A 14,550-nucleotide genomic window follows, 5' to 3' on the forward strand; every position below is an offset into this window, starting at 1 on the left:
CTAATACGAGTGTGGAAATGTTAGCGTCCTCAGTCTTCTGGAAGTCCACTGGTGAATTGCTGTCGCTGCCTAAATGGATTGGCGGTTTAGTTTAAACTCTCGCCTGAAGCCGCAGGCCAGTAAGCTTAAGGTATCCTGAATTGGGTGTGTGTCTTAATCTTCCCACGGACCGTGCTAGGTTAATCACTGCTTCAAGCGTGTAGAAATTCATCAGCTTTTACTTTTGTACGTGTAACTTTTAACTTTGCCAATTCTTGAATTTCGACAACTCTACTGCCAATCTGGATCGCAATGATTAGCATTTAAAGTGAAATGGAAATCTTTCATCGAGGTACTGTTGCATTTCGTCAAGCTAAAATCCTCTTATCGTGAAAAAGCTCTAAAAAGCTCACAGTACAGACTACTTAATTCTTAAAGTCTAGAATGGAAGTGATTGCAATTAAAAGCATGCAACTTGTTTCTGAGAATTTGAAACCGATTGCATGAATAATCCATATTTTTATCTTTTTCTTAGCTAAAGTATATTACAAACTAAACTAATTTAAATTTAGATAACGTGGTGTATGCAACAATTTATTTACTTCATACTATACCGGCTTAAATTGTAAAGCGGATGAAAGGAGCTGTGATTCTGGTGAAGTGGCTCGAAAGTAGTCATGATTATAATGAAATTTGAACACCTCTCTTGTATTCGGAGCGCGTTAATCCTTGTGCTTCGCTAATCATCTCAGTAATAATATACATCGATGCTTCGTTACAGTATAAGTTATATACATTCACGGAATTTAGTTGCACTGACAGAAATATTTCGTACTCTAGAAAAGGGATTCGATTAGCGACTAAGAATTTACGGTACACGTTTGCCATAGATTACACATCCATTTTTTTCTTCCACTTGACATTTCCATATACATCATTCCAATCTTTGCTCCTCCCTTTTAATATTTCTTAACCCTGCTTAGTCTTAGAGCGGCCCCACTTGTCCTTTCTCTCTCTCAAATTAAACTTATCATATTTTCATCCAGTCAAAGCACAATCGAAATAAAAATATATCATAGGATATCATTAGGTGTTTTTATGCTGACCTCTTTCTGCGCAGCGGTTCATCCAAGTCCATCAAGAATACCAACGTTACAACATTGTGCTCTCTATATGTATAGCTATTTCCGGCAAACAAGATAATAAAATCCTGCATGCGCAAGATAGTATGATTTATTGCTTGAGGTTATCAACGACTACGCAGGGAATTCAATGATTTATGCCACAGTCAGCAAGAATGTGGCTCATCATTTAGACTTTAAGCTCAGCGTGGACTTTAAAGAAAGTATCTAAATAAAACAGTTGTACCTCACGATCGGATGCTACACTTTCGTAATATGGAATCAAGCGATATCCCATTGACAATATTAGTGGAGGCTAGATATATAGTCTCTAGACTTTAACTGCAAATTCGTCAAATGGCATATACCTATGCAGTCATTATTCAAATTCAGCTGTTGATTGCACAGAGCAGCGAATAATGAAGAGTATAAAACTGTATAGTTCCTAAGTTTAATATCATGAATTTCGTTGAATATCCGACTGGCCAGGGTTGAAAATGTCTGGTCCGATTTTCCACGCTCGATGTTCAGCATGAGAGAGAAGGAAATTGCGTTAACTACCTAGTGCCTAGTGGCTTGGAGTTCTCATGCAATCAGCATAGAGCTTGGCTAACCGGTGCAAGAAGGTTTGCTTTATTCGTGCCTAATATATATATATATATATTGCAATGTTTTCACTATTTTTAATCTTCTAAAGGCGACTCTATGCGTTAATACTCTCGCACCGAAAATAATTCCCTCTGCATTACTATAAACTTTCAGGTTGTCCCTGCTAACATGTACGAAGGAAAAGTTTTGCCTTCAACCGAGCCAACAACGCTGTTCGCTACTTATCTCAACGGAAGGCCAGCCACAAACGCTCTTGTCCCGGAGCCATTTTTCCTTTCTTTTATATTTTTCTTACTCTCTTTCTTTCTTTCTCATTTAATTCTCTCACATTCTCTTTTCTTCTTCTGCTCCTTTCTCCCTTCCCATGCGACTTTTCTTCTTTTACACTCTGATTCTTTTTCCTAGCTCCCGGCTGCTGTGCTGGCGTTGATTGTGACAGAGCTTTTTCTGTAGCTTGACTCAGCTAACTCGGATCGTTTAGGTTATGTCGAAAAGGTTAATCCGTGAGAGCAGAAGTGAAATGGGAGAGTATAGTTTGCAAGCAAACATATATAAGCGAGAGGATGGTGGAAGAGGAAGAATGGAAAAAAAGGAGCGCGCAATGGGTTGATAGACGTAGCAAGCATAGTTGAATAACGGTGATTTAGTTTCCAACTTCTCTAAAACGGACCTTGTTTCGGATAATTTTGCCTCGAAAACCTTCGCTCGATTGACAATGTACACAGCAATTTCTTGTGCATGAAGTGATACTGCCATGTTCGTACCAGTCAATCGTGAGATTAATTGAAGCAAAATCCGAAAGGCATTATATACATAGGCACATGTAAACTACCTTGCTCGTTACCAGATCAATTAGTAGCGAAGGTTGTCAAAATATAATTGCATACCTTACTCATTTTTTAATTCTATTTTTAAATGCAAATAATCATTCTGCCTAAGAGAGTACACAATGCGGACGATGTAGGTTACTAATTAACTTCCGAAAAAAATAAACTAATTTTTCAGATAATTTTTCTACTTTAATTTTTTCTCTTAAATTTTTACCATCTAAAAACTAATTATAAATTATAATTTATGTTCTTCCAAACAAAGGATTACCATGCATGAACATGAAATTAAAAATAAAGATTTTATAATCTCTGCGCTAGATTTTTATTTTGTAATTTTAGTATTTTTAATGTGTATATTCATCCCTATATACTTTAACTTCTCTTTTTCCTCTATCTGTTTTATATTGTATCTTCAGGTATTATTTTTTACTTTCGCAGTCTTTTCTGCTACAGTATGGAAATACTTTGCGAATCTCTCTCCGAATGTAAATTCTGCAGTGGCTCCAAAGTGGAAGTAGAAGATGAGAAAACGATAATATTAACGGATGACATCAAGTGCCAAGGGTTCATTTGAGATAATGCTTTCTAATTTGCATTATCGAACTATTGTTAAAAGACAGAAGGTTTGATATATTATAGTATTATTGTGACAATGTAAATGTTATTGCTTTGACCTACCTATATTATTGATGGATAAAGCTAAAAATGTTCGAGGAGACTTGCGATAAAACCTCAAATCTGCATGGAAATTGGAAAAAAGATTGAAAGCTCTATGACCTTTTTAGCCTCAGTTCGTAAGTATTTTCTCTCAGTTAATGTTCGTAGAATTATTTAGCTATCAACTTGTAATAAGCATAAACCCTGCTACTTCCTTTACTCAGGTAAACTCGAAAGAAGTATAGTATACTGTCGGACGAAAAATTACCTCTCTATAGAGTTCTAGCGTTAACGACTCCTGAAAGTCAGTGATGGCTTAATGAAGTACTCGGCTAAACAGTCTTTTTATTAAAGCAACAAACGCTAGAATTTAAGACTTCTAATTTATTTGGAGCGGTTACTTTTGCCATGTATGCCGCTTTAAAACTTAAAGTTGCCTTTATTATTAGAGTGTTTCTTTCTTTATTTCCAAGATTATAGTAAATTTTCATTTCAGTATGTATGTATTTAATAATCATCCAATCGACGTATTTTAAAAGAATATTTACTTACCTGAATGATTCTGGACTTGTTAAGAATCGTGTTTCCGGACGGTTGGTACCGCTCCATATCCCTCAGGATACCTCGTACACCCACGTCATCCGCATCGACCAAGCGGAAAGCAGTGATATTGACAAAATTGTACTTGAAATCTTCGAGGTCGAAGCTTTCAATATCCTACGATATATTGAAAATATATCAACGAATATACGGTACTCTGTACTGTCGTATATTTAAGATTACGATACTCACAAAACTTGTGAAAAGATAGTGATACTTGTAATCGTTCATTTGAAGCTCCAAAATCTAAATAAACATACAGCATTCGTAGATTAAAGAAAGCAGTACAACATTTAAAAGATGAAACACAAGAGAAATGAGAAAATAATGACCATTCGTAGAAAATGATGCATGTGTTCTGGTTTCGTATCGATGATCAAGTTACGAAATTCTTTAGCCTTCATTTCAGAGAGAACTTGTCCATAGGAGTCGGGATCTGCTTGTCTAAGTTGAATTTCTATGTTTCTAGATTTTGGCATTTTGACTAATTCACGCAACCTCACTAGACCTGAAAAATACAGTGAAATACAAAGTAAATATGGTGTAAAATATACTGGAATACTAGCTAGATATGTGCTAAAAGCTTAAAATGAATGTGGCCAGCTACTGTCTCCGGAATGATATGATATTTCTCGATACAATCTATATACTGATCATTAGGCCTTTCGCTTAATGGGACGGAAACCCGTGAATCGCGTCGGCCGATGAAATCAATACTTGGCAGTGTTGCGCCTAAGTAATCAAGGTATCATCTCGACTTGCGGGTCTTCCGAGGTTCGAGTTCGTTCCCTTCCAAGTTTTCGCTAAACCTTCGCAGCGTCTCTCATTTTCTCTCTTCACCCACTTCTTAAATTTCTTTTTCTCAATCTCTGCCTTACTAACCAGTCCCTGTTTCGAGACGCCCCATACTTCTTCAACTTGTTACCCTTTCATTTAGAGTAGGCACAGAATAATGAATAAGGCAAAGCTATTATTTTCAAGTAAATATTTTCAATACAAATGAATATTCTTCAACGAGTTAATGATCAATAGACCGAAATCTTCCGTTTACGTAAGTTGCAAAAACTTTTGAATGAATAACCTTAAGCATAAAGATAATAGTTGTTCCTACATACATAGATACTATTAATCGATCTGATCGGGTCTTTAGATACTATATTTTAGTATTATAGTTAAAAGAGATTTTTCAATTGATCTATAGCTATTTAAAAATTCATAAATATTAAAGTATTTATTACAATTAACTAATTTTGCTGGATAAATTATAATGCAAAATAGGAAGATGAGTGTTTTATCAGCTATGGACAATTTGATATTTCTGTGTAAGAGGCATGAAGTTGTTATGACTGAATCTGAAACTCTTTAATGATTCAATAACTACCAAGCCTTCCACAGCCTCGTACTCACGCTGCTTACTACTAATGTATGCACGGCCCAATGACAGCCAATTTAATTGTCAAGGGCAAACCGAAAGACGAGCCTGATTGCACGGTGTCATCGGAAGGTAGAGAAATTTAATATAAGGACTTTTTGAGATCATCAAAAAGATCATAATTTATTACTCAAATTTATAATTTATTATATTAACTTTAAATCTAGTATTATATATATATATATATATATATATATTATATAACTTTTTGAGAGTTTGCTAATAGATTAATAAATAAAAGTTATTTTTGTGGGGTGAAGCAATTGGTCGTGCCGTTTGGTAGGGAAGGTTGTTGGTTAACGCTGGTGTGCTTAAATGACATTCTCAATTTTCCTATTGAGCTATAGGTATAAGCCTTACTTTATGGTTAATTTAACGGTTATTATAACAAAAAAGTATCATATAACTCAACAAAATGTGCCTTTCAATATTTCACATCTCATGGAAATTAAGATTTAAATTAAAACGATGTTAAAAAAGTTAATAATGAATTCTTCCAACTCAGTTTATCTATATTAATACAAAAATAGTGCAAAGTGGTGCTCATTTTATACAGATATATATTGCTATCGAGAATAAAGCGTGTGTTAATAGAAGCATAATCTTATCATATTTAAGTAAAGCTATAAAGAGGGATGTAGCTCAGCCAGTCCTCATTCGCCGAATTCGATTTAGTAGTATATCTTGTGGTTTTCTGTAAAGTTATAGTTTTTACCAATTTATAATAAGAAGATGAATTTGGAAATTTTAAGCTTATTTGTAAGTAATAATTTAATAACAGAATTAATGACATTATTTTTTAGTTTTCCTTCAGCTTCTAAAGAGGCTTAGTCGTTTGTAAGCAATATATTTATAGGAGCAATAATCAGAAAATTGATGCCAAATTATAATGCTTTAATACTCTTCAGTTATTCTCAAGTTCTTTTTTCTCTAAAGCCTGAGTTTTTATAATAATAAAAAATTGCTGATTAAATTGGTTGCAAAAAATTGAAAAATACGTTTAATGCTTTCAATTAAATAAAATTTAACACACGATATTATTTAATTCTAATCAAGTTTGCTTATTACATTTGATAACATTTTTTTCAGCAAAGAATCATATCAATTATAATTATATCGTTATTAATGGTGTTGGTAGCTTCGGACGATGAATTGGACTTTGATAATGATTTCTTAATAAATATACCCACCTGTGTCGATGAAGAATCAAACGTAACATTACGTTTTGCCAATACCGTTATAAGTACCATCGGCGATAATTTCATATCAAGCCCAACAGTGACTTGTGTAGATTTAAGTGAAAATAAAATTTCGAGTATTAGTAAAGGGGCGTTTGACGAGGCTCCTAATTTGAAATATCTTAATTTAGCTGGTAATTCTATAGATTATACAAGTTTGTTACCTATTCTTAACAGTCATTCTAAATTGGAAACATTAATACTTGATTCACAACAAAATAGTGTATGTAATCAAATGGATATGTCAGAAATGTCTTATATTTTCCCTAAGTTAAAATTTTTATCTATGAGATTCAGTGCAATTAGAAGTATTTGGAATATTCGTAAGTCTCCAGCTAGAGATGAATGTTACTACTATACTGATTGTTGTATTTTCATTGACATAACTTACCCAGAATTGCTTTATATAGACATTTCTAATAGTGAATTTATTGATATTGGATTTATAAACCAATTTAGTTGTTCAAAGTTAGAATATCTTGACGTATCTAATAATAATATTGAAACTATAAATATTGATTATCATAATAATTTGATACAAATAAAAGCGGATAATAATAATATTAATTACATATCGTATAGAAGTAGGAATGATAGTACGGGAGCGATTTATTTAAATGGTATGAAGAAATTAAAGCACTTATCTCTTTCTAATAATGCATTAGATAGAATAGACCCGTATGCATTTCGTGATACGAAGGAGTTAGTGAGTTTAATATTAAATGATAATCGCTTACAATATATAGCGGATAATGCATTTGATTCTTTGAATTCTTTAAAAGTTCTTAAGCTCAATAATAATATGTTAACAGTGATTCCTCTTATAAATGCCGATATGAAGCTGACTGAATTATCTTTCGATAATAATCAGCTTTTAAACTTGACGAAAAATTCTTTTAGTAGTATGCCACTTTTGAAAAACTTATCTTTAAAAAATAATAGTATTAGTATCGTGGAAGATGATGCTTTTACTAGATTAAATTTATTAGAGAAGTTAGATATATCTCTAAATATGATAGGTAAATTGCCACTTGATTGGAATCTAAATTTATATAATCTAAAGTATTTGGATCTTTCTTCCAATTCATTTACAAGTTTAGAAGCTTTGTCGCTTAGTGAAACAACAAATGTAATTGAATTAGATTTAAGATATAATCATATAAAAAGTGTAAACGCTCATACATGCGATACTTTCCCAGAAAATATAACGATTATATTATTAGACTAAATTCAGAGTTAATACAATATATTCTACAGTTGCTAAAATTATATATATATATTCCCGTCAGATATGGCATTGCATTCCTTATTGAAAGTATACAGAACGGATTCTTTCTCGTAAATATCTATTAGGTTATACAATAGATATCCTTCTTTTTCCAACTGCTTTGTAATCTCATTGAAATCAAATGTTGGCCTTTGTAAAACCGTTGTAAGCTCTTGTGTTTTGTGTATAGTATATTCATAATTATAATATTTTGTATTCAAAATTCCGCTCTGAATAAAACTATATTAAAGCTTATTTTTAACTCCCTCACTTAACTTCAAATTGTTAACTATTCTCACTTTATGCATGCATGATCCCTGAAAGAAGATGGGTTTACAACATCTTCTAGATATTCTTAGCACGTATACTATTACGTCCTTATGTGATCATCTACCTATAATTGATTTTCGAATAAATACATATTTCTTACATAATTTATAATTCTCGGAAAATGTTTACAAAAGATTATCTCCCAAATGTATATCGCCATTTATTATCAAACGCAGTAAAAAATATGAACCCAGAAAGTATAATAGATTTCAGCATATTCCTCTGCAGAATCAAGTTTCTTACAAGGTGAACGCGTAGCCTTGAAACGGATTACAGAACCTATATTAGTAATTTCTATTTAGTAAATTAGGCATGTGTATGTCATCATATACTGTGATTTCCTCAATCCTCTACAATGTGATTGACAATCTTTTATGTTCACACTTCTTTTCGATATTAGCATATATTAGCATTAAATTCTGATACTGGCTGGAGAAATTAATAATCTTGATGCGTTTCCCGGCTCAAAAATACCTTTCTCTGATTTCTCGACGTTTTGTTTATAAAAAAAGTCTTTCTTAATAACAATATCCAGCGTTATAACAGTCGCTATATATATAATTTAAGGGCTAATAAATAACTTATAAATTAATTATTGTTTTCCTATGTAATTTGGTTTTATAAGCAGAGATATAAATATCTGAATGAGCAGAGAATTCAGCTCATTCGAACTTGTATAACCTATACTATATCCTTTATCATTAGAACAATATTGGCAGTGTAATTATGAAAATTAGGATTTTAATCATATGAATTGGCAGTGTTATAGCTTTACATACAACAAAAATCGAAAAATTCTAATAACTGATTACTGTAATTTGTTTCCTTTTTCCACACAAATACAGTACGTTGCAATGTGGACCCCTTTAACAGAACGTTTATTATAAATATTGTACCATGCACCTATTGTCAAACCATTAGACTAATCTACCATATTTTATGTAATATACAAAAATTTTAATTATGTTTTTTATGTATATAATCGTAATAAAATAATTATAAAATCATAATGTATGATCTAAAAACATGCTCATTGTTAGTAACTCCAATAACTCGGCATCTTAAATACATTAAAATAAAACTTTTAATTCAATATTTTGATCCTTGCAGAACTTAACAGTAATTTGAGTAATTGAAACTGTTCTTAATTTCGTTAACAATTGTGCCATTAAGAACATAATTGAAAAAAATTGTAAATGATTTTGCGAATTTATAGAATGAAATAATTGGCCGAGTCGATATCAGTCTAGCCGATCTGCAGACGAACGAACTTCCCACCATCCGTTCATAGACTCACCAACACATAAAGCGACGCTATGGTGGCTACGGTGTGAGTGACTAGCAAGTAGGGACATGAGCGGGGTTGTTTCACGTACGCTAGCATCGCTTTATGTGTTGGTGAGTCTGCGGACTCACATATGATGGAATTGAGATTGGAGAGTCGGCTCGTCCGCAGATCGGCTACACTGAACTGGGTATATATATTTGGCCTTGAAATGAGCCATGGAGAGGAAAGGATAAGAGCTTTGTGAGATGATTGGCGTCAGTTTGAATTTCTTCGTTCAGTGGCTGGTTATATTTTGCACTGAGTTACGACAGTCCTATATGTGATAATCGAATTTACCATTTAATTGGAAAAAGGTTTGTCGTTTAAATTTTGCATTTTGCACATGTAAATATTTCATTTCTTTGTCTTTTAATTGTTAAAATTTTAGCGATACTTTACGAAAGATTGTACACATCCTTCCGCTTCAGTTTATCTGCTTGATATAAAAAGAAATCCTACTGAGTATTCATTTTATACAGAAACGGAGAAAGCTTATAGGTATATTTATAGCAAAGTGTGTGTTAAAAATAATCTTATCATACGAAAAACTATATAAAGGACTGGCACTAGTTCTCATATGCACAGAATTTGATCTACTATGACATGTGGTATATTGCAAAGATATAATTAATATCCCTAAACTTGAATTTTAATTATTTTGAAATATTTATTTGTGTGCCAACCAATGCACAATAAGATGGAATTTTCGTTTCTAAACTTATCCGTAAGTAATTTATTATAATAATTAATTACATTTCTTTAGTTATACTACTCAGTCTCCATAGTAGCTTATTTGCGTTTGTAAGCAATTATATTTCTAGAAAAATAATAGCATTTTAGTGCTAAAATAATAAATTGATATTCTCTAGTTTTTTATTAACATTTATCCATTAGTTTTATGTTGATGCTAACACGTTTTTAATTTCAAGTTTATTAACTATATCGTCTCCTATTAAAATTTTTGGGAACAGACATTGATTGAAAGAACAATTTTATAGGATAAGGAATATGTATAATTTATTTATACTTTTAATAATGTGGGTTTGCTAGTTCGATTTATTATTAATATTGATTATTGCAAATAATAATATTTTTCACTAAATATTGTATATATATATTTTTTTTTGCAGAAAGGAATTATAACGTTAATCATTACATCATTGTTAATGGCACTAGTGGCATCGGTCGAGAAGCATGAGTTGGAAGATAACTTCAAAATAAATATACCAAGTTGTGCTGATGAACAGACAAACGTAACATTACGTTTTGCCAATACCGTTATAAGTACCATTGGCGATAATTTCATATCAAGCCCAACAGTGACTTGTGTAGATTTAAGTGAAAATAAAATTTCGAGTATTAGTACAGGGGCGTTCGATGAAATGCCAAACTTGAAATATCTTAATTTAGCCGGCAATGAAATAGTTAAAGACAAATTATTACCTATTCTTAACAGTCATCCAAAATTGGAAAAATTAATAGTTGATTCTCAAATATCAGGTGGTTGTAGATACACCCGTAATTTAAATACATCTTATGTCTTTTCTAAATTAAAATTCTTATCTATGAAAAATAATAAAGTTTTCGCTATTTATAATAATGACAATCGTGCCTGTGATGTTGCTGAATATGATGAATATTATTACGGAACCCCATGTTGCATTTACGTAAACATTATTTGCCCGGAGTTGATTTATTTAGACATTTCAAATAATGAATTTAATGAAATAGAATTTATAAATAGTCTGAATTGTCAAAACTTAACGTTTCTTAACGTATCTGATAATAGAATTGATACTATAAAGTTTAATTATAATAAAAATTTGGAACATTTAAGCGCGGATTATAATAAAATTAAATACTTAGCGTATAAAACTAGGAATGATAATAAGGGTGCAATTTACTTAAATGGCATGCGAAAATTAAAGCATCTATCCCTTTCCAATAATCAATTAGAGAGAATTGACTCGTATGCTTTACGAGACACGAAGGAGCTAGTGAGTCTAATATTAAATGATAATCGCTTACAATATATTGCTGATAATGCATTTGATTCTTTGAACAATTTAAAAGTTCTTAAGCTCAGTAATAATAAGTTAACAGTGATTCCTCTTATAAATGCCGATATAAAATTATCTGAATTAAATATAGACAATAATCTAATTTTAAATCTGACAAAAAATTCATTTAATAGTATGCCATTTTTGAAAAGCTTATCATTACAAGGTAATAATATTAGTTTCATAGAAGAAGAAGCTTTTGCTGGTTTAACTCTTTTAGAAAAACTGGACTTATCGGTTAATAAACTCAGTAAGTTGCCATTTGATTGGAGTCTAAATTTGTACAATTTGCATCATTTAAATCTTTCTACAAACTCATTTACAAGTTTAGAAGCTTTGTCGCTTAGTGAAACAACAAATATAATTGATTTAGATTTAAGGAAGAATCACATAAAGAGTGTAATTGCGCATACATGCGATACTTTTCCAGAAAATATAACGATAATATTATCCGACTAATCTCAAATACATAATATAATGTAGGTGTTTTTTTAACTGATTGTAGTAGAATAAGTTTATAAGTTATATTGCTTTAAAATTATATAATTATTAAGCTTCTTCATTAAATAATAAGATATATGCATTAAATTAATTCAAGCTTTTATTAAAAATAAAGTTTTGCTTTCATTAAACTGCTAAATGCTCATATTGTTTATGTTTTTGAAATAAAGGTTATTTTTACTCAAGTATGCCCTTTTTTCTAATATACAGATCTCGACATTGAACCGCTCCAAAGTATATGTAGATTTAAAAAAACGTGTGTATTTTTCTAATTATAAAAGTTATAAAATTTGTAATGTAGGACGTTTTCGAAGCTATGATTTGCATTCACACTCACAAAGAAGTTACATACAAAATATTGATTTTATGTTAACATAATTACAAAGATAAACATTACGTGCATACTTTGGGATGTTTCAAGTGATGGATCAATAATTAGGAAATAAAGGAACTATGCTTTTGGAACGTATGCTACATTTAACCGATTTTGCCCGTGTCATGTAATTTGCTAAAGTAATAAAAAAATAAAAAAAAAATATAATGAGACTTCAAAACTAATAAATAATCCCTTTGGGAAAATGTAATTTTTAGAAAAATTATCTTGAAAATGTAATCAAATGAATTAAACGTGAAAAAAAGAGCCTTCATTAGTTTGTATTATTTAAAAGTATTAGACTTATAATAAAATAAAATAAATAAATTGTGCCACTTGATTGGATCCCAGGTTTGTCTAATTTATTTTATTTAAGTCTATATATGTATATAGAAATGATTTTACAGCTCTTGAAGCTTTGTCGATTAGTAAAATAATATTTATGATCAATTTAGATTTAAAAAGAAATCTTATAAAGAATATAATTGCGCATACACGTGATATTTTCCTGGAAAAAACAACGATAATGTTATTAGCCTAATCTCAAGTATCATATGTATTGCATTTCTATTGAATTTATTGTTTAAGCAATATTGGTTTTAACATGTTACTCATGTATATTGGGAATTTAATGTAATTCATAAGAATAGAAAATAGAAAATACTTAATATTGTTTATTTTAACTTATACGATAAAACGATCAAAATTGTATGAATTTTTTAGTAAAATTGTTGGAGATATAGACGCAAAATTATTTAAATTTCAATGAAAATGTGGATCTTTTATGCGATGTCAGTTTTGTTGAGAGACGTTCTTGTATTTGCGAAGCCATTGTCCTGGATGTCCTATCCTACACACACATCTTGACCGGCATGATGTGGACGTTCCATAAGGCAATATTCAAAGGCATGCATATATAGGTCTTTTGTACGAAAAGACGAGTCATGAAGACTCAACAATGCTTTGTGTGTCTGGTCATTCAGAAATTCAATTTTGATTGCTTCGTGCGTAATACTCTGTTTTCATTTAAAAATAATCGATATATATATATATATATACGTAAAATGTTATATGTATAATAGAGTGGAAAATGCAAACAGGAAAAAAACTATATTTAGTTGGTGGCTCCTGTACAAAATAATTAGTAACAATCAAGATCCATGATGCAGCAAACGAGAACTGATAAACGAATTATAGAGAGCTGCTGATAGTATTATACCAGTGGACAGTCCTTTGCAAGCGAGTCGCGCGATCAATATTGAGCAAGTAAATATGTAACGTAGAAGATTTACATAAAGTTGAAAAAAAGTAATTAAAAGGTCTATGATCAGGTATCGCGTCAACGTGAAGCTTTAAAACTTAATTTCAGCCTTTTTCACAAGAAAAGGTTTAAATAATATTGCAAACGCTCCACGAAGAGGAAATGGCGAGCTAAGGACTAAAATGTAGTATCGGGGAGTCCGCAGGAAACTTTATATAAGTATATATATATTTTTCGTCGTCTTTTCAACGCTAGAGGAAGCCAGCACTTTAAGCTATCCACAAGATAGGAAAGGAAAAGCTATATCACAAATAAGAGAAGCGTGAGGCTACCATTGTGAAGAACGTAATAAATAACTGCAGGGAATGAAATTGGTACATTTAGTATTAATCACTTTGAAACGAGTATTAATTTGATTTTGAAATTTAAAATTGAAAGAAAGTTATTTGTGCATATAATATGTACTATCATAGTATGCATGAGCGATGATTCAAAAAGTTGGTGCAAAACCGGAATCATTCGGGATTTCTCGAATGATGTTAAGTTTCCACGCGAAGAGGAGGTCGGTTCTAAGCGCTGAATTCAGTCTTGTTTTCAAGCAGCACTTGCACACTGATAAAAGTTCTCTCAGTTTGTAAAAATAACGTAATAATAAAATCCATTTAAAGAACTGACCTGCAGACTCTACTAATTTTTCCTGCGTTAAAAAAAACAAGAATATTTGTAAATCCCAGGCGCCCATCATTGAAGAAGCTATCGGTTAAGTGGATAATGTGATTTTAGATTGGCAGTGGAAAATTCGAGTGATTTGCCAAACTTGAGCGATTTCCTCTCTTTGGAAAAGAAGAAGAAAATAAGAGAGAGTGGAAGAGAGAGAGCGAGGTGGATCGTTTTCGAGGTGGGTGGAACAGTTCGGAGCTGTGTACCAACCAAGTCGGAAGCCCTTGAGAGAACGTATGTATATA

At 31.4% G+C, this 14,550-nt stretch overlaps 2 protein-coding genes across 5 annotated transcripts in view; one reads left to right on the top strand and one right to left on the bottom strand.

Moving 5' to 3' along the window:
• Positions 1-14,550, bottom strand: part of LOC136782503 (glutamate receptor ionotropic, kainate 2-like) — a 72,576-nt gene that overhangs the window by 24,482 nt on the left and 33,544 nt on the right. For all 4 annotated transcript variants that reach the window (XM_066741966.1, XM_066741964.1, XM_066741963.1 and 1 more), the window contains exons 5-7: positions 4,129-4,304; positions 3,989-4,042; positions 3,749-3,913 (exon numbers count right to left, since the gene is read on the bottom strand). In XM_066741966.1, coding sequence (XP_066598063.1) covers positions 3,749-3,913; positions 3,989-4,042; positions 4,129-4,304 — 395 coding nt within the window. The remainder of the gene's footprint in view (positions 1-3,748; positions 3,914-3,988; positions 4,043-4,128; positions 4,305-14,550) is intronic.
• On the top strand, positions 5,234-12,979 carry LOC136782583 (protein artichoke-like). Its single transcript, XM_066742098.1, has 13 exons — positions 5,234-5,300; positions 5,512-5,516; positions 5,734-5,865; positions 5,937-5,987; positions 6,043-6,065; positions 6,137-6,146; positions 6,318-7,692; positions 7,756-7,804; positions 8,198-8,309; positions 8,825-8,907; positions 9,445-9,538; positions 9,779-9,904; positions 10,521-12,979. The coding sequence occupies exons 1-13, from the start codon at positions 5,234-5,236 to the stop codon at positions 11,907-11,909; spliced, it is 3,516 nt and encodes a 1,171-aa protein (XP_066598195.1). The 3' UTR covers positions 11,910-12,979.

Source organism: Prorops nasuta, unplaced genomic scaffold, assembly GCF_024137725.1.
Source record: "Prorops nasuta isolate Cenicafe-Biocafe unplaced genomic scaffold, Cenicafe_Pnas_1.2 PNAS00027, whole genome shotgun sequence".
Lineage (NCBI taxonomy): Eukaryota > Metazoa > Arthropoda > Insecta > Hymenoptera > Bethylidae > Prorops > Prorops nasuta.

What these genes read in the sequence shown, in the direction of transcription:
- LOC136782583 (XM_066742098.1), top strand. Translation starts at nt 5,234, where the DNA reads ATGACAGCCAATTTAATTGTCAAGGGCAAACCGAAAGACGAGCCTGAT. An exon ending in AACGATTATATTATTAGACT is followed by an intron (nt 7,693 to 7,755) that starts AAATTCAGAGTT and finishes TATTCCCGTCAG; the next exon opens with ATATGGCATTGCATTCCTTA. An exon ending in GATCGGCTACACTGAACTGG is followed by an intron (nt 9,539 to 9,778) that starts GTATATATATTT and finishes TTAAAATTTTAG; the next exon opens with CGATACTTTACGAAAGATTG.